Source organism: Squalius cephalus, assembly GCF_949319135.1.
Source record: "Squalius cephalus genome assembly, chromosome: 5".
In the NCBI taxonomy this organism is placed as follows: Eukaryota; Metazoa; Chordata; class Actinopteri; order Cypriniformes; family Leuciscidae; genus Squalius; species Squalius cephalus.
In genome coordinates, this window is record NC_137126.1 from 6155476 (window position 1) to 6174848 (window position 19373).

The 19373-nt window shown below is 35.3% G+C and overlaps 1 protein-coding gene across 4 annotated transcripts; it reads left to right on the top strand.

Moving 5' to 3' along the window:
• Positions 1 to 2760: 2760 nt before the first annotated feature.
• kat5b (K(lysine) acetyltransferase 5b) lies at positions 2761 to 16869 on the top strand. Of its 4 annotated transcripts, XR_013821228.1 has the most exons (16): positions 2761 to 2826; positions 2935 to 3001; positions 3595 to 3663; positions 3819 to 3955; positions 4124 to 4192; positions 9289 to 9462; positions 9615 to 9686; positions 10245 to 10307; positions 10687 to 10935; positions 12211 to 12300; positions 13054 to 13194; positions 13564 to 13657; positions 13854 to 14013; positions 15117 to 15198; positions 15339 to 15919; positions 16757 to 16869. XR_013821228.1 is itself a non-coding variant. In XM_079870967.1 (15 exons), the coding sequence occupies exons 1-15, from the start codon at positions 2812 to 2814 to the stop codon at positions 15471 to 15473; spliced, it is 1617 nt and encodes a 538-aa protein (XP_079727093.1). In that variant the 5' UTR covers positions 2761 to 2811; the 3' UTR covers positions 15474 to 16869. The 4 variants fall into 4 exon arrangements, 3 of the variants coding, with proteins under 3 accessions (XP_079727093.1, XP_079727094.1, XP_079727095.1); XM_079870967.1 differs by having other exon boundaries at positions 15339 to 16869; XM_079870968.1 differs by lacking the exon at positions 10245 to 10307 and having other exon boundaries at positions 15339 to 16869.
• Positions 16870 to 19373: the final 2504 nt, after the last annotated feature.

Sequence of the window (19373 nt, forward strand, 5' to 3'; positions counted from 1 at the left end):
GCATCTGCTGGTGCTGGTATCCTGTGGATCATCTTTCACTGTTGATGACATCACTCCAAACCACTCCACACCACTCCAAACCCAATGCCCAGCCAGAACCCATCGGTCGGGATAATGCATTTTGAGCCCATGGCGGGCATCAGTTGTACACTCATTATAACGGTGCATTGTGGGATTGAATGAGTGCACTCACTCAGTAACGTCCACTATGGTTTCAGACACTACTACAAATGGCTGTCCCCTCAAATAGTGCCCTGTTTAAGGGAACAGGGGGTGATTTCAGACACAGCCTGGGTCAGATGACAGGCACAGGGAAAACAGAACCGCAACACAATCAGAGCATACAAGTTACAATAGTTAGTGTTTTTGTTTTATTATTATTGTTATTATTATTATTATTATTAAGGGGCAAAGCACAGAAGGTGCAAAGACACATATTGTTTCCGTTGGTTGTCGTCCTCTGATTCCTCGGGTCATGTCTTTCTGAAAACCCTACTTTTTCGCACGTGCACTAAACATTTAGTCCGATTTTCACCCAAATTGGATGTGATCATCTTCAGACCATGCTGGCAAGAAGTTGTTCAATTGACCAAACCCACTCGTATAGCACATCAACAAATTTGCGCTGGCATATTGTGACGAAATTTGGTGGTACTTGTCCAACAATCACAATCATGGGTAGGCTACTTGCAGTTTCTGCACAGTGCCACCAGTTGGTGCCACCAGTTGCTACTTTTCTGTGATCACTGTATTGCGGGCTCAGCTCACGCATCTGGTCAGACTCTCCGTGTGCAAATATGTTTAAACTATGATACATTTCAGCATACAGATGTTTAGACTAAAAATGTTTGTAGATGTGAATGCAGCTCAGTAGGAGCAGAGCCATATATAGAGCAAAGAGTATAGAAGCCCTATAATTCTTCTATACTCTTTGTATAGAGAGAGTCTTGCGACAACGGAAGTTCAAAATGCTTGGTTGTCACGTGATTCGCATAGACCTCAGATAGTGGAAGTGCTTCGGCGCCAATTCAAATCAATGGAGTTAGAGAGCAGAACTTCGATTTATGAATTATATGAATTGATTTACAATATGTATATAATACACTGACACGTGAATGTAGTTACAGCAATGTCATTTTTAAAAGACAAAAATCTGCTAATATTTAATGTTTATTGTGGTCAACCAGCGTTGCCTGCCTTTGTTAACATATTTCGGGCTAACTTTTATTGGTTAAAGACCGTGTTACAGTTGTTTTTAAGTATTTTTGTTCTTAAACTTGTATGTTATTTAAGGAATATCACGTAATGTTCACTATGGTTTCACAAGGACAGGAGACTTGCAGGTAACAGGTGATTGTCTTTAAAAATCCATTGCAGACAAGTTAAATGTAGAATTGAATTAAGTGAAATTTCATTAATCATGTTTACAATGATTATGCACCCCTTGCACCTATTACTATATAAATTAATTTATATTATAAATTAATTATATTCAATTTTAAAACAAAACATGATTACACACACACACACACACACACACACACACACACACACAGACAGAGAGAGAGAGAGAGAGAGAGAGAGAGATTATTTCCTAAGTGTCCAAGTGCATTATATCCTTTTAACATAATTTGATAAATTCATGACATGCATCACTTAGAATCTATAAAACCTATTTAGCTTAAATTCATTTTTAGTGCATTTAAAAAATACATATTTTACATTTTGTTATCTTAAACCCCCAAAATGTCAGGTTGTGCAACTGTCCGCACAACTGAACAGTCTAAAAATCTATTTAAAATGGTGTCTTAAGAATAAAAAATTAAAAACGAAATTCTATGGAATCATTTGAACCTTTATAAACAAATTTTATAAATTTCAGTAGTTTTAAAGCTGTTGAGATAATTGAAAAACTTTTGTCCAGCAATTTGCATGTCAGGGTGGCACAACTGCAAACATGGTTCTTTTATTATGGTAATTACAGTATACATGATAATGCATCGTCGAGGAACCTTAATGATGAGTGAAAAGGTTTTTCTCTCAAATAGGCCTACTGGTAAAAACTGCTTTCAAGTATGGGTAGGTTGGTACACTTTCCATGTCAGGCGAATTTAAACTCTTAGAAATGTTTACAACTGAAACTTGTTTAAATTTCAAAAAGTCAAAAATATACATTACATCAGTTTTGAAAAGATTTTTAAAAAACACCTTTTTTGAAGGTTTATTTGTCAATGACCTATAGAGAGAGAGAGAGAGATACTTTTGCACTGATTTAGCACAATGGGATTTATAAATGTCTAATAAACTGCACGTCAAGCATGTTGTCTGTCCTTTCCTCTATGTTGTTCTTGTAGTGTCCAAGGAGAAAATATGCTCAAGTCAGCAGGAGCAAACTAAATAGAACAAAAGATTTTGTGCTAAATTGTGCGCTAATCATACTTAGGTGTATCTGCACTTTTTCACAAAGACCAACACTGGGAAGTTTAATGTTTATTAAAAATAAGGAGCAAGGAAAGTTTTGCAAAATCCAAGGAGCTGAAGGTGAGGGTAGCCTACAGCGTCAATGCAGGGAGTCTTCCACTGAATCCCCTTTGTGCTTCTTGTGTTGAAAGAGATAAAGGAGACAAAAACTGGATAAATTATATACAGTAGTAGTATATAATACAGTTATGGTATTTAGTATCTCTATATGGCTCTGAGTAAGAGCTGTCTATGAGTAGTACGTACGTCAAGCGCCCCCTGGAGCATCAATCCTGCATTCTCCTTTTACCCACAATTCTGTGCGCCGGAGGTGTTCTGTGATTTAACAAGATGGCGGACTCCTCGGTAAGCATCTCCCAGTCAGTGTGGTTTTGTGTATTTTAAGTGATGTTTTAAAACATGTCTCTGTTGCATTTGGTCGCTGTCGTTTATAATGGCATTTTGTCCCAATAGGTGGAAATCATTGAAGGCTGCCGTCTTCCCGTGCTGCGAAAAAATCAAGAAAATGAAGACGAGTGGCGTAAGTAGGATCCGGACAGAATGTAAACAAAAGACTTGCAGTCCATATTAAACTGTTTATTTAATTAGGGACTGTTCTTCTTACCGAACGTTAATCATTTGTTATTAAACGCAATGTGGTGATGGTATTAGCTGATGCTTTACTGTATCTGATATGCAACTGAATGGTGTGTGATTTAACGTACATATTTCAAGATTCACATGCAAAATACCATTGTTGTGCTATAGTACGTTTTGTTAGAGATAGAGGGCAAACGTGTTTTTTTTCTTTTTTTTTTTGGTCTGCTGGTGATGTGAACACATGACATTGTCTAATTCCTTATTATTAAGTTAAAATCTTAATCCAGCAAAAAAAAAAAAAAAAAAAAAAAAACCCAGCCTGTGGTTGTAGCTGGTTTCACATGAGTTCAAGCTGGTCTAGATGTTTGTGTTGCTGGACTATCAGCTGGTGGGGCCAGATAGTTGACATCTAGTCTGAAAAGCAAATTTCTAACGGGATTCTTCTGAAATACAATTTTCCTTGTTTGATATGAGTGGATCTGATTTAAGCTTTCAGCTGTTTGAATGCTCCTTTATCCTTTTATTCCTTCAAAGCATTGGCTGAAATTCTCAGTGTCAAAGACATTCCTGGGAGAAAGCTCTACTATGTCCACTATATCGACTGTGAGTATCAAACATTTACCTGCCAATTAGATAAATCAGTTGTAGCTGCCTTACGAATACAATTATATTTTCATATTACGATTCTATTTGATGCAAGATTTGTTCAGCCTGTTTGCTAACTGCAAAGAAAATATACATTTTTTTTTTTTGGAAAGTCAACAAGCGACTGGATGAATGGGTGACTCCAGACCGGTTGGACTTGAAGAAGCTCCAGTTTCCCAAAAAGGAGGCAAAGACCCCTACGAAGAACGGCCTGCCGGGGTCTCGCCCCAGTTCTCCAGAGAGAGATGTGGTAAGAACGTCATTTCAAATCTGCCTACGATGTTAGGATTTCTGAGATTAAGTGTGACACGCCCCCACCTCAGTGATTGACCTTCATTTTGAAACATTGTGTCTCAAGCAGTTGTTTACATGCCATGTAATCCTTTACCATCCTCTCTTCCTTTCTGTTCAAATTCAGAGGAAGAGTCTAGATCTCAACGTTCAGTCTGCTTCAGCTCCATCAAGAGGCAAAACCCTCCCCACACCGGTACAGACAAACCTGCCTATTTACACTAATAAAACTCAATCTGTCAAACAAGAGCTTTTTATCAATGGGCTGAATTTAGTTCGAAAAAGCTCATATCTCATTTTCCAACAAGTGTGAGGGATGCAATTTTTGCCTCGACTCAATTTACATTGCCGATTATCAAGCAGCTTGAACATTTTATCTAATGATAATGTTACCACTATTAAAAGATTTTCGTTCACAAACATTTCTGTCATCAGTTATCCTCATGCATGTTGTTCCAAACTTTCTTCTGTGGAACACAATAGAAGGTTTTGTGTATGTGTATGTGTGTGTGTGTGTATGTGTGTGTGTGTGTGTGTGTGTATGTGTGTGTGTGTGTGTGTCCATCCATGCAATGAAAGTCAGTGATGTTCATTGTTGTTTTGGATCTTATTGACTTCTTCTATAAGGACAAAACTCTTCAAATTATCGTCTTTTTTGTTTTCTTCAAAATATCTTCCACAGATGAAAGTATTACAGGTTTAGAACAACATGAGAGTAAATGATGACAGAATTTTCATTTTGGGGTGATCTGTTATTTTAATAAGATAATATTTTAAACAGTTTCCATGCCATACAGTTCTAGATATAGTATCTGTTTCAATTCATAGTATCTGTTGTAGAGTTGTTGTTGTTTTTCCCCTCCTAAAGAAAATCTGTTCAGTGTTGTTTTCCAAAATATATGTGCACTAATGGTCAAAAAGTCTCTTATGCTACCAAGACTGCATTTGTTTAAACAAAAATACAGATTTTTTTTTAAATATATTGTGAAATAGCATTACAATTTAAAATAACTTTTGTAATTTAATGTATTTTAAAATGTAATTTATTCCGGTGATGAAAAGCTGAATATTCAGCATCATTACTCCAGTCTTCAGTGTCACATGATCCTTCAGAAATCATTCTAATATGATGATTTGGTGCTCAATGATTAATAATATGTCTTTATATATTATGTATTTATATATTTGTCATTTATTATAAAAGTATTTATATATTTAAAATAGGGATGCACCGATGTGAAAATTGTGACCGATACCGATAACCGATATTAATATTGCTGTTATGGCCGATACCGATATTTACCGATGTCGATATCTCTGTATAGAAAACAAATTTTAATGATTATCAAATAAAGAGCTATTTTCCAAAACACATTTTTTTTACTTTAGAAATTACTGATATTGGGCACCTTTACCTGTGTGCAAAATATGTCACACATAGGACACACATATGCATTATATTGCATATAATGTGTGCTGGTCAACTTGTCTAAAATTAAGAAACCCTTAGAAAACAGTAAAAAATATATATAAAAAAGGAACATGTGTACAATTAAGATAGGCTACTTCATTTATTATTCCAATATCCAAATATGATACTAAAAAATACCACAGGGAAAAGGGCTTCTTGTGACGTGCTGTCTTTGCGTTTGAACATTGCACATTTTAAACAGGACACGCATTAGCTGAATAAATGTTAGCCAATACTAACATATTTATAGAAAACAGTCAACAATGAATAGACAGGAGTCCAATAATAGCATAAGAATCACTTATTCTAAAAATAATAACAAGTAGGCTATAAGACAAATCCGACATATGGGCTGTGTTAACAGTAAAACGTCCGTCATTTAACGAATTTTAAAAACACGGATGGATAATACAAAATGCTTTGACATTTTGACAGAAAAAAAACAAACAAGCAAGAACAAAATTTAAACTTAGCCCGTCAATTTTTCATTTTACAATTATTCTCTCTCTCTCTCTCTCTCTCTCTCTCTCTCTCTCTCTCTCTCTCTCTCTCTCTCTCTCTCTCTCTCTCTCTCTCTCTCTCTCTCTCTCTCTCTCTCTCTCTCTCTCTCTCTCTCTCGGTGCGTGCGTCCGTGTTTGTGAGGGAGAGCTCGCGCAGCACTGATACAACGGTAGCCTACTTTTTTAATCCATAAGTAACGAACGCGCTAGTTTTCATACAAAAATAAATATGTAACATAATTAGGTAGGCTACTTTAGTTATTATTAACACAATAACACATGAAGTCTACATTTCTCAACACTGAGAATGAATAAATAAACGCCTGTTTCTCACTCGCGCTTATCAGCCTAATCCACAAATCACACGTGCTGTCACTTTTGAGAAAAACAAAATTCGAACGGGTATCAAATATCAAGCAATATATTCAAATATCCACGAGTCAAAAAACGATCAGTCAAAAATGTGCCATGAAGAGGAAAAAAACATAAGTCGCACAGGACTGCATTAACAATGTACGGACGGGCGGCGGGCCAGTTCTCCGTTACAGACGTGAGCGCTCTGAAAGCGGCACTTAAAAACTGCTTTAAAACTTTCACAGAGACCTCAAGCAGAAAGCACAAAGCCTGTCTTTAAATTTAATTTCGTTTTGTATTAATTGTATCTTAATTTTGATCAATGTTTCATCAACGAATTGCCTGGATTAAGTAAATATAGTAGAAAATATTTAATCAGGACAGAGGCGACGGCGCGTGAACCTGGAGCAGCGCGTCTCATAAATGAACCGAAACCTACCTGCCTCACAGAACCGGGAACATATAGAAAGCTTGAAACTTCTATTTTTAAACAGAACAATTCAAAAGGAAAGAAAACAGACTGTTCTCTGCTTATGTCATCTGTATGAAATGTGTATTTCTCTCAGGCGCATTCTCTACATCAACTTCATCTTCAGCTTCACACGTCAAATATCGGCCTGTTCACATCGGCCATATTTTGACATCGGAACGATACCGATGTGTAAAAAAAATGTCCATATCGGCCGATATTATATCGCGGCCGATATATCGTGCACCCCTAATTTAAAAATTTTACTGTAACTTTTGATCCATTTTATGTGTCCTTACTGAATAAGTGTTTTCTTTTCTTTTTTCTTTTGTTATTTGGTTAAAAAATATTAAGCAGCAAAAAAAAAAAAAAAAAAAAAAAAAAAAAAATAATATCAACATTGGTAATAAGAATATTTCTTGAGCACCAAAACACTGAACCACATATTAGAATATTTTACGAAATATAATGTGAGACTAAAGACTGGAGTAATTATGCTGGAAAAAATTGCTTTGCCATCACAGGAATAACATTTTAAAATAAATTTAAAAAGAAAATTGTTTTAAATTGTAATGATATTTAACTATGTTACTGTTTATACAGCATTTGATCAAATTCTTTGCAGCCTTGGTGAGCATAAGATGCTTCTTTGAACAATAGTAAAAAAACCTTAATTTAAATTTTAACTGGTAGTGAATATGTAAGCATTTTCCATATTTATCATATATTCTCATCACTCATTACCAACATACTCATTAATTCCTGTAATGTCTCTTCAGGTAAGTGACTGAAATTTACTCGCATCAGCTGTTAGTTGTGATTATTGGTATTCATACTTGGGTTTAAAGGTTTGTTCAAGTCCGTAAACCTAAGTATAAATAACAGTTGGTGAATACAATCCCATAGATTTACACTAAAGGAGAGACCCAAGCCATATCCAGGGACCAGAATATATGATAATATCAGGTTCGGCGCTCCTACTGGTTTTTGATTTGACTGTTGTCGTAGGAGAGGTCACACTACAGGACTGTGCATCTAATCTTCTGACACTGACAGAATTTTGTCGGAAGTAAAATTTGATTAATTTGTTTTGGTGAACATGTCAGACTAACGATTTACAAAATTAGTCTCTGACGGCCAAATTGTGGTCAAAATCGTACCGTGTGAACCCAGCCTAATGATGTGTTCAAGTCCTGGGAAGTTCATCTTTACGAGTTGGGAAGTTGTTTACGACGTCAGGTGCGTTCAAGTCACTTTCGTCAGAGCAAGATGGTGGCGTACCTTCTCTTATTTAACTACACAGAAATACAGCCAGGTTTTTAAGCTCTACTTCTAGAAAAAGTTCTTGAAGAACAAATAATGTGCATCAGGTGTGTTTTGCTCTTTTATGTTTTGAATTAGTTTATGAAACCAATGTTAACTTTGTTACATATTATTTTGTTATATTACAATGCTATTATATTTTGTGCAGGCTATTAGCTTATTTTGTTATAAATCAAACAGCCCGACAATGTCTCTGCTAAATACCTATAAATATTGTGGTATTCCTCCATGTTTCTCACTGACACACCTCCAACTCGTAAAGATCGGGGCTTGAAGAAAATCCAGAGCTTCCCACTCGTATTTACGACTTTGTGGTGGCGTTCATGTGCGTTCAACTTGTAAATACGACCTTTCTGACATGTCTCGAACGCACCATAATTCTGCCTTCACGTGCTGTTGGAAACTTCTGAAGTTGTGATTACGAGCTTGTCGCGTTCAAGTGCTTTGTTGTTGGACATAAATCAAGGAGGACACCAGGTACAGTCTTGGGGGACTATTTCCTATTTCTTGGGGAAATCTTATTAAAGCCAAAATGATTTGAAGATATTTAATTTTAAATAAAATGTAGTGCCCCCTTCTTTGTCAACCATATAAACATTGACTGTGCTATCTAGAGAGTTAGCCTGCTGACAATTCTGGATTTTCGGTCAAGTACATGCTATTTTTTACTGTGTATTAAACACAATATGCTTCAAATGGTTATTCATATGTAAATATGAATTACTGCAAATGACAAGACAAGGCGATGTAGCTGTTGTGGAAAAAAAACAAATAAAGAATACCAGTCAAGCAGCAATCGTTCTCACCTTGGCTATGTTTAAAATTTATGGCCAACTTGGAAACTCAAAATTGTCAGATTTTTCCAGTTAGTAAATATGACTTGAGAGGGCATTGATGTCCAAATTCTGACTAGGAAACTCGTATTTACGATAATTCCGATAGCACATGAAGGCAGCATAAATGTGTCAGATAAGAGACATGCAAATGTGCAGAGTGGTGAGTTTCCAGGAACAGAGTTGAAAACCACTGATCTAGAACAACCTAGCGCATCTTAGATAACATATAGAAATGACATTTTTCTTTGTTTTTTTATTATTATGGTGTTATTTTAAGAATTTTGTGTTTCATTTTCTTTGCAGAGAAAAAGTGATTTGTCTTTCTGATTGCTCTTTCAGAAGAGAAAAGCAGAATCTGTGTCTTTGGCAACACAAGTTACAGCAGCGATTCCAGTGCCTTCACTTCCTAGCTCTGCAGAGGCAAGTCAGGCCTCGGTCTATCCCGCCATGAGGGACTCCTCCTTCAGCATTAAATCCAGAGAAGAACATGAGCCGCTCGCCTCTCTCACCACGGTAAAAAAAGACCTTTTTTTTGCGTTGAAATGAATCATGGTGTTTGTTGGGTTAGTCTGTCACAAGAGTTAAATAGCTGTTATTTAATTATCACAATACAAAGAACTTGTTGAGAGCTTATTCATTTTGACTTTGCTTTTTTCTTCTTGAAGAATGGAACAACACGTCGTCTTATTCCTTCTCAGCCAGGGAGAAAAAGGAAAAGTTGTGGAGGAACGGATGAGGTAGTACCGGCAACTCGATTTAAAGATTTTTTTTTTTAGCACTGCATTTTTTTAATCTCTATCAAATCTTAAAATGGCTGAATCCCTTGATGTTCATCAAGTTTTGAATCAATGTTTTGATTATCACTCATTTTTAATACATTCTTACAAAAATCACACATTTTATTTTTATTTGCCTAGAAGTTGCTAGCATGAAGTTATCATATCTTGTTGGTTAGCATGAATCTGGGGATGTGTGTGTGTCTTCAAAAGAAGGTATACAAGTAAATATAAAGTGATCTAAAAAATGTTGAATGTGAGGGTTTTGGTTCTTTTTTCTTTCTTTCTACTTGGGATTTAAAACGCTACATTTCTGGACTGTTAAAAGAAAATTAAAACATAAGGCCGCAAGTCCCATCGTCCCCTAATCATCAAATATATAAAATGTTTTGTCTAGCCTACTCATAATTGTCTTTTTTTTCTTTTTCCTTGTTTTTTTTTTTGTTGCTATCACCTGTTTTCCTCCACTTTCAAGTAAAATGTCCCAAAGCTTTGCCTCCACTTGTGTTTTTCTGTTAGATGGTAAAGGTGTTCCAGAATAACAACCCTCGCTGCTCCACCGTCTATTTGCCACCAGGAGAGGTCCGGCTCCTTTACTTCCCATTGCCTTGATTGTGTGTCTGTTAAAGTGGAGGCATTTAGGAGAGGCTTTTTAGAGAAAAGTATGAAACTCAAACTATAGAAATTTAGCTAAAAAGCCATTGGATCTCATAAATGCCAGAGTCAGTTATACTTAGGCTATGGAAGATAATAGTATTTCTTTTCCTTTTTCAGTTAATTGGGTAATAATAAACGAGTAATTCCTGATATTTACAGTGATAGCAAGATTTCCCTAGAGATATGATAAAGTTCAGAGTTTTTTTTTATTTTTATTTTTTTTATGCACAGGACATCTGCTTTTGTCATTGACTGCTGTTAGATGCCGTCCCACTATCTCTCTAACTCTACTCTCTGCTATCAGGATTCGCAGGACAGTTCTGATGGTATCCCCTCTGCCCCTCGCATGACTGGTAGTTTGGTTTCGGACCGCAGTCACGATGACATCGTCACGCGAATGAAGAACATAGACTGTATTGAGCTGGGCCGGCACAGGCTAAAGCCGTGGTACTTTTCTCCATACCCACAGGAGCTCACCACCCTCCCCATCCTCTACCTTTGTGAATTTTGTCTTAAGTACCTCAAGAGCCTCAAGTGTCTCCAGAGGCATCTGGTAAGAGCTTAAGGACTGTAGTTAGACTGCTTTAGATAAAATGTCAAACCCTCTTACAGCGTCATATGAGAGTCTGTTTCCATCTCAGTAAAACTGCACCAAAAGAAAACATACACTACTGTTCAAAAGATTTTGAAAAAAATATATAATAATACTTTTATTCAGCAAGAACACAGTTAATCAATTAAATTGATCAAAAGTGATAATTTATGTTACAAAAGATTTCTATTTCAAATAAATGCTGCTATTTTAAACTATATTCATCAAATAATCCTGAAAAATATATCCCAGTTTCCACAAAAACATGAAGCAGCAAAACTGTTTTCAACATTGATAATAATACATGTTTCTTGAGCACCAAATCAGCTTATTAGAATGATTTCTGAAGGATCATGTGACACTGAAGACTGAAGTAATGATGCTGAAAATTCAGCTTTGATCACAGGAATACATTACATTTTAAAATGTATTCAAAAAGAAAACTGCTATTTTAAATTGTTATAATATTTCACTCACAATATTATTTTTTTAACTGTATTTTTTATCAAATAAATGCAGTCTTGGTGAGAAGAGACTTCTTATTAAAATGTTAAAAAAATCTTTTGAACAGAAGTGTATCTTTTGTAATAAAAAAATAATCCATCATATTTTTGTTTTGATGGTTTAATGCAAGGAATATTGCACATGAGTATCATAACGTGGGGAAAAAACACACGGCATATAGTCTACCTAATTTGGTTCTAAGGTAATGTTAATGTTGAACAGTCACAACAAATGTTTTATAGACTGTTCCTTATTTGAATTGCTTATGTCCTTTATTTGTGCAGGTCAAACTATTCTTACAGTTCAATTTGTCAAGCTGTACTTGCATCTGGTGATGTTCTTACATTATTTAGCTGATTACATACAGGTATTATAATTATTTCAGTCTAATGAGATGTTTCAATCACAGTTAATCAAAAATAACATACATATATATATATATATATATATATATATATATATATATATATATATATATATATATATATATATATATATATATATATATTATTTATTTATTTTATTTATTTATTTTATTTATTTATTTATTTATTTATAAGTTTACCATAATCAGTTTAATTTTTTGAAAATTAACCTTATTTGCCACTTACACTTCTTTTTTCTGCTGAAAAGCACCTGAGCACAGACACACTTAAAACAACAAGCTTTAGTGTGCTCTTGGCTTAAGCAACATGCCCTCAGATAATTGTCACCTGTCTATAACTATTACAGACAAAATGCAACCTTCGACACCCTCCAGGAAATGAGATCTATCGCAAAGGAACTATATCATTTTTTGAAATAGATGGCAGGAAAAACAAGGTGGGTAACCTCTAGTTTGTTATAATTTGCTTTGAACTGACTGATCAGGCAGAAGTGACGTGTGTGAGAGAGTGTGTGTGAGAGTGAGCGAGAGAGAATAATCATTGTGTATTTCTATTTGAATGGGTGGAAAGATAACCATTTTAACTGAACACATAAATGTCAGGGAATAGAAATATATTCATGAATATGAGACAATTGCCATTTTGTCTAAAATCTAGCGCGAAGCGTCAGTTTAACTGTACATTAAAAGAGAGTGAGGTAATGCATGTCAACTGTTTTACGATAGAAATGTGAAACGACCGACAGTAACATCAAGTGATGCAAACTACTCGACTTTTACTCAAATATGGCCGTTTTGGATTGAAAACGTGATTCATGTAATTCCTTACTGAGTATGACGAGACGAGAAACGTTTTACTTTTCCGGCATGTAAGGCATACAAATAAAAGTATGTGTCCATATTTCATTGCAAATTTATGCAAATATTATTTGCGAATGGTTCAAAATGATAAATATCCCAACTAGAATTAGATCTAGAATTTCCTTCACTGTTCTATTTCTTTATGCTCAATCTTAAAAGATTGTTGACCCTATTAAACCAAGAAACGGTTACGGCCCTAATTTACTGGATCTAGTGTGGTTAAACTAGCATGTTGGTTTAGAGGGTTAGGGTTGTGAGGCACATGTTTATGGAAATATATTTCTTGATGGCCTGTTAAAATCAGTTTTTTTTCTTCTTCCATTGCACAGACATATTCCCAAAATTTGTGTTTATTGGCCAAATGCTTCCTGGACCACAAGACCCTGTACTATGACACGGATCCTTTCCTCTTCTATGTTATGACAGAGTATGACTCGAAGGGTTTCCACATAGTCGGCTACTTCTCCAAGGTATAATATAACTTTGCTTCCATCAATGCGCTGATATTCTAGGGCCCGGTTTCACAGACAGGGCTTAGACTAAGCCAGGATTAGACCATAGATCAATTAGGACATTTAAGTAATTTTTATAAACATGCTTAGAAAAAAACATTACCGTTGTGCATCTTAAAACTAAAAAGGCACTGATATATTTTTAAGATCAGTCAGTGCAAGTTTATTTCAGTGGAAACAGCTCAGACTTACATTTTAGTCTAGGACTAGTCTTAAGCCCTGTCTGTGAAACCAGGGGTAAGTGTTCTACAATTTTGGCCAGTTCCCTTTTTTTGTTTGATAAGCTTGCTTGCATTTCATTGGCTGTGTTTTCCCCTCCCATTAAAGGAAAAGGAATCAACAGAAGACTATAATGTAGCCTGCATTTTGACTTTACCACCTTACCAGAGAAGAGGCTATGGCAAACTACTAATCGAGTTTAGTGAGTAATCATACAGTTATGTCTTTTTACTAAGGAACGTAGAATGTGATCACATAAGGATTTCTTTTTGTTATTGTTTATTTTTACAATGCGTTGAAAGTTATTGCTTGCCATCTTAGAATAATGTGTAGGTTGTATAAGCAAACCTTAAAAATAAATAAAATAATAATATTTCATTTTTGTTCACATCTGTCAGGTTATGAGCTCTCAAAAGTGGAAGGAAAGACAGGGACTCCAGAGAAGCCTCTGTCTGATCTGGGTCTGCTCTCTTATCGCTCTTACTGGTCTCAAACTATTCTGGAGATCCTCATGAACCTCAAATCAGAGAATGGAGAACGGCCGCAGATCACCATCAAGTAAGGATCTTCGTCTTTAACCTCACTATCAAAAATCTGAACCAAAAAGTGTATGTGGGTGAATTTGACTTAATCTCACACTCTTTTTTTTTTTTTTTTTTTTTTTTTTTTTTAAGAAATTTACATGAATATTTTTTGCATTATGACATTATCGGCAAGTAGCATACACCCTAGTGTTCTCTCAGACATCTAGATGAGACTCACTGCACTGTGTATTTTAATTAAACAAGTATATACTCTGTTGCGCTGCGTGTTTCAGAGCGTCACCATATTGTTAAATGCGAGTAGCTTATGATATGGTGTTTTAAGAATCTCAGAGTGGTTTACATTAGATGCATCGCACTCCAACTCTGCAAGTGCTGAGAGTTTAACATGCATTTGGGAGCATAATGTGCTGCAGTTATGCTTTTTCACCTTTCGCATAATTTCCAACTTTTTTTGTAGACATATGATTATAGCAAAGATTTGTAATGAGAAGTGGATGTAAACTTAGCATAGACACTTAAAGATCTCCCTGCAGTTTTCCGCCAAAATAAAGGCTTGAGGGTTTAACTCTTGCAAGTGAAGAAATTCAGTTATAAGTATTGTAATTTTACTAATTAAAGTAGTAATGGTAATATTCTTATGAAATGTATATTTTTTTCATTTTACAATGCAGTTGTATTACAATAGTAATATACAATATTTCTGTCTTAATATAATAATAATAATAATGTTGTGAGGGATATTGTACCAAAGTTCAGTATTGACACCCCACCTCTAATTATCATTACTGTAAGGATTCAAAAATCTTTTTAATTTGAATTTTATCAGAGATATATTCAATTGTAAGTGTACGTACATTATAATATTATTTGTACTGCCTTTAGTTTATGCAGATTTAAAAAAAAAAATAAAAAAAAGTCTTGACCTGATGATTCCCATGATTGTTCTTAAAATAATGAGAATCTAATGCTAAACTTGTTTAATGTGTTTACGATGCGCAATACAACTTTCTTCCAGAGATTTACCACATCCATTATGATGGCTCATTTAAAAAAAGCTTGTAATAAAATTAGTTGGGCTGGTTGTTTTGTTCTTAACGTTATTTGTGATTCTCTCAGTGAAATCAGTGAGATTACCAGCGTCAAGAAAGAGGATGTGATCTCAACACTTCAATACCTCAACCTCATCAATTATTATAAGGTAAGCGATCCCAAGCGGATGTCTGCTTCAGTTTCAGATTTCCCATCCACCCTAATTTGATGTATTGGTGACAATTGGTGGTTTTCTAATTTTTGCTTAAGTCGAGTGTGGTTTGTTGAGCTTGATTGATCTCCTTGCAGGGTCAGTATATCCTCACCCTATCAGAGGACATAGTGGAAGGTCATGAGCGGGCCATGCAGAAGCGTCACCTCCGTATCGACTCCAAATGTTTGCATTTCACTCCTAAAGACTGGAGCAAAAGGGGCAAGTGGTAAAGACTGTAGGAGGACTGCTAGCAGCCGGCTAACATGTCACATCCCGCTCACAGAGGAATTCAGTTCAAGAGACTGTAGCTGTTCCACAAACAGACTTGAGCTGAAAATGTGTCTGTACAAGAAGACAAAAAAGATTCCACTGTCCACATCTGCATGTTATGTGACTGACTTTTACACATTTTTATATGTCTGTTATTTGTCTTAATGTGGAATGGATGATTGTATTTTTAATGTTGTTTTCTCCCACCATTTCAATAGATCCTCTTAGATGCTTATATTTATGGTCTGTGCCATGTTTTATTACTCTGACCAACAACCGTATTCTACACACAGTTATCAGTGCTCTGCAAAGTGACATGACCTTGTTCATTTTCATTGACTTCCGTGATGCAAGCGACAGAAACCATTGGTGACAAGGATATAGGTTTTCCCAGCTATGTGACAAAGTTAAAAGAAACTTTATGTAAATAAGCAGTGATTTTTCAGGAGCAACTTCAAATGGCAGTGAAGACACATGATCCATCTCGTGTGTCAAGACAGAGAAGTTAATCGTATATCAGTTAGTGTATGTAGTTTTTTTTATGTTAAATCAAGGCTACTCGCCACATACAAAATTGCCGGCTTTTGGCTTCCCTCCTGTTTTCACTTTTGCAATCAAACTGAGTTGTTTCCAGAGTACATCAGACAGTCTTCTAGCCTGAATGGTCTCTTGGATCCGGATAGCCCTCGACTTGCTCTTTGGCTGCATATAGATGGGCGCAGTGGCAAAGAGCACACACAGTTTCTTCTTATATATGTTTCATGCACTGATTCCATTTTAAAAATTCTTTTTCTCCAGAAAGTCTTTTACGAGAAAGAAAACCGATTCGATTTCAACAACATGGAAATCTGTTAATGGCTTAAATGTGATTAGGCAACTAATAGTGGAAACACCTACTAGCCAATGTCACATGCAGTAATGGCTATGAATGACATTTACGAATGTTATTCCATGTTGTTAACATGTTTTTTTTTCCGCTAAAGAAAAAACATTTTGGAGAGATAGGGTTATTTAAATGGAATCTGTACATATATAAGATATTAAAAAGAGAAACTGTTTGCAGGCTTTGTCATTGTGGCTATGAATATGCGGCCAAAACAAGCAGAGACGTTTCCTATAAACAACTGACAGTTTGGTTGTGTTGAATAGCCTTTATTTAATATAAATTTAAACTACTACATATGCTTACGCTTAACGTCTCTGTCTTGCCTACACATGAAATTCGCTGCTTGTTTGCATAAAGTTAAAGTTTTGTCAGCTTGTCTTTGCTGGGCAGGCCTTCATCCTGTCGCCGATGGTCACTGTTGCTCGTGTCGCTGGAAGTCGGCAGCTCTCCATGGAAAATGAATCCAATCACTTTATTGCGTGTCACTGGTGGAGTGAACTGGGCTAGAATGGTGCTTTACAATGTCATTGTGTCTGTACATAATACACTACACTTAAAATAAATGTCTTTTCTACACTGGTATGGTATGTATCTAGGATCAAATGCGCATGGATGTATTTGGATACCTGCACATTTATTTTTTTTATTTTTTTTTACTGAATGTAAACTGGCAAACTGCACAAAATTGTTTTATTTTAGGTAAATATTTATTTTTAAAATCTTGTGTATTGTAAGATATTTTACTTAAAAGATGTTTACATTTAGTCCACAAGACAAAAAATAGCAGAATTTATAAAATTGACTCTGTTCAAAAGTTATGTACCCTTGATTCTTAGTACTGCGTGTCCTTACCTGGATGATCCACGATGGTTGTTCTTGAGTCCCTTGTTTGTCCTGAGCAGTTAAACTGCCCAATGTTCTTCAGAAAAGTCCTCCAGGTCCTGAAAATTCTTCAGTTTTCCAGCATCTTTTGCAAATTTGAACCCTTTCTAGCAGTGACTGTATGATTCTGAGATCCATCTTTTCACATTGAGGACAATTGAGGGACTCAAACACAACTATTAAAAAAAGTTTCCCTGATTCTAAAAACATTCACAAGAAATATTTGGACATTTTCATCCTGTTCAAAAGTTTTCACCCCCCGGCTCTTAATGCATCACGTTTCCTTTTGGAGCATCAGTGAATTTTTAAACCTTTTTTAATAGTTGTGTTTGAGTCCCTCAGTTGTTCTCAGGGGATTTTTCTGAAGAACATTGGGCAGTTTAAATTCTCAGGACAAACAAGGGACTCAAGAACAACTATCGTATAACAAAAAAACAGTTGTGGATCAACCAGGTAACGACAGTGTTAAGAATCAAGGGTAGGCCTACATAAACTTTTGAACGGGGTCAATTTTATATGCTATTTTTTGTGGTTGTTGTCTTGTGTACTATATGTAAACATCTTTTATGTAAAATATCTTATTCAGGACAGTACTAAATAAAAAAAGAATCCTCTTTTATTCCTCACATTTTCACAGATTCTGCAAGGGGTGTGTAAACTTTTGAGCAGCACTGTGTAAATGATACACAGATAACAAAATGGAGCTATACTTTCTTCTTAATTTTGAACTTTGTGCCCTGCAAAAGTATTCAGATCCCTTAATTTTTCACATTTTGTTATGCTAAACGGCTTTAAATTCCCTTTCACTTTCTATGAAACCTTGTTAATGCATTATAAGGGTATTCTTAAGGCATTATAATGCATAAAAACCTTCACGTATCATCTCATCGTAACAGCAGTTTAAATACATTCTAAAACTTAGTAATGTGTGCTTATAACTTTTAACAATATGATGTTTTATAACACAAACACATTATATCTTCTTAAATTAGACTGGATTATCATTCCCAGAGCATTTCTATATTCTAGGTGAGCTATTCCTCTAACTTACATAAGTGTAAGTCTCCACTGCCTGCGTAGTAACAGCAAATCCTACTGTGAATGTTGCACAGAATCAGAAAAGCTGATAATTCTGTTAATTCCAGGTTGCAATAGCTCTGCCCTTACGTGACTTCATGGGGTTATGAGACCTTTTACACTTTAGACTTTTAGTTCATTATCAGGACTGAAGTGAAGGACCTGGACTCGCTATCAGGTGATTTAAGTGTTTTCTCATAACCACAAAAGAAGACATTTAGTTTGTTCTGTTCCATCTTAAAATGTATCATCAGTAATTTAAGTTAATTTAAATCTCATAAAACTCATAACTTTACATTATAATAGTGCAGTATTTTGTCCTGTCAAAGGTTTAGACTTTTAAATTATAGAGAGATATATATTAGATATTTCCTCCATGAAAAAGATTACACAATGGGAAAAAACAAAACAAAACACTTTTTCAAAGCCACACGTGACGTGTCCATTCACAAAGGCTTTTCTGTTTCATGCTCACAATAATCTTCTTAACAACAGCAGCTTGTTTGTCAGAGTCCCACATCCAACAGAAACTTTCAAACACACGCTGTAAAGGAATTCAAGGAGCTGCAATCTTTGATAACAACCATATTCCTTAGTTGTCTATCACAACACAGGACAACATTTAATAATAATAAGAAGAAGCCATGCGTTTTTGAGAACTTGAATATTCACACTAAACCCACGCAGTGGTGATTTGATGATGGTATTTGAGCATTTAGTTTTCTTTTCTTGCATGTATAATACATTTAATCTCTTTTGATCACAAAATGGATTCAACTCTATAAAACACGACCATAGTGATGCACAAACTTGCGTTTATTTAATTTGTCAGTGTCCAACAGTGCATATACATACATCACAAGACAATACTGTCATTTTTGTTTTCTCTAAATCATGAATATTTTCACCACAGTGTCATTTTTCTATAACATCTCATTCTGTGGTGAAGTAGCCATCAGTGGTGGAAATGACATAAAATCATGGAATAAAATGGCAGACTCATCCTTTTTGCTAA

What these genes read in the sequence shown, in the direction of transcription:
- kat5b (XM_079870967.1), top strand. An exon ending in AGAAAATGAAGACGAGTGGC is followed by an intron (nt 3,002 to 3,594) that starts GTAAGTAGGATC and finishes ATTCCTTCAAAG; the next exon opens with CATTGGCTGAAATTCTCAGT. An exon ending in TAGATGGCAGGAAAAACAAG is followed by an intron (nt 12,301 to 13,053) that starts GTGGGTAACCTC and finishes TCCATTGCACAG; the next exon opens with ACATATTCCCAAAATTTGTG.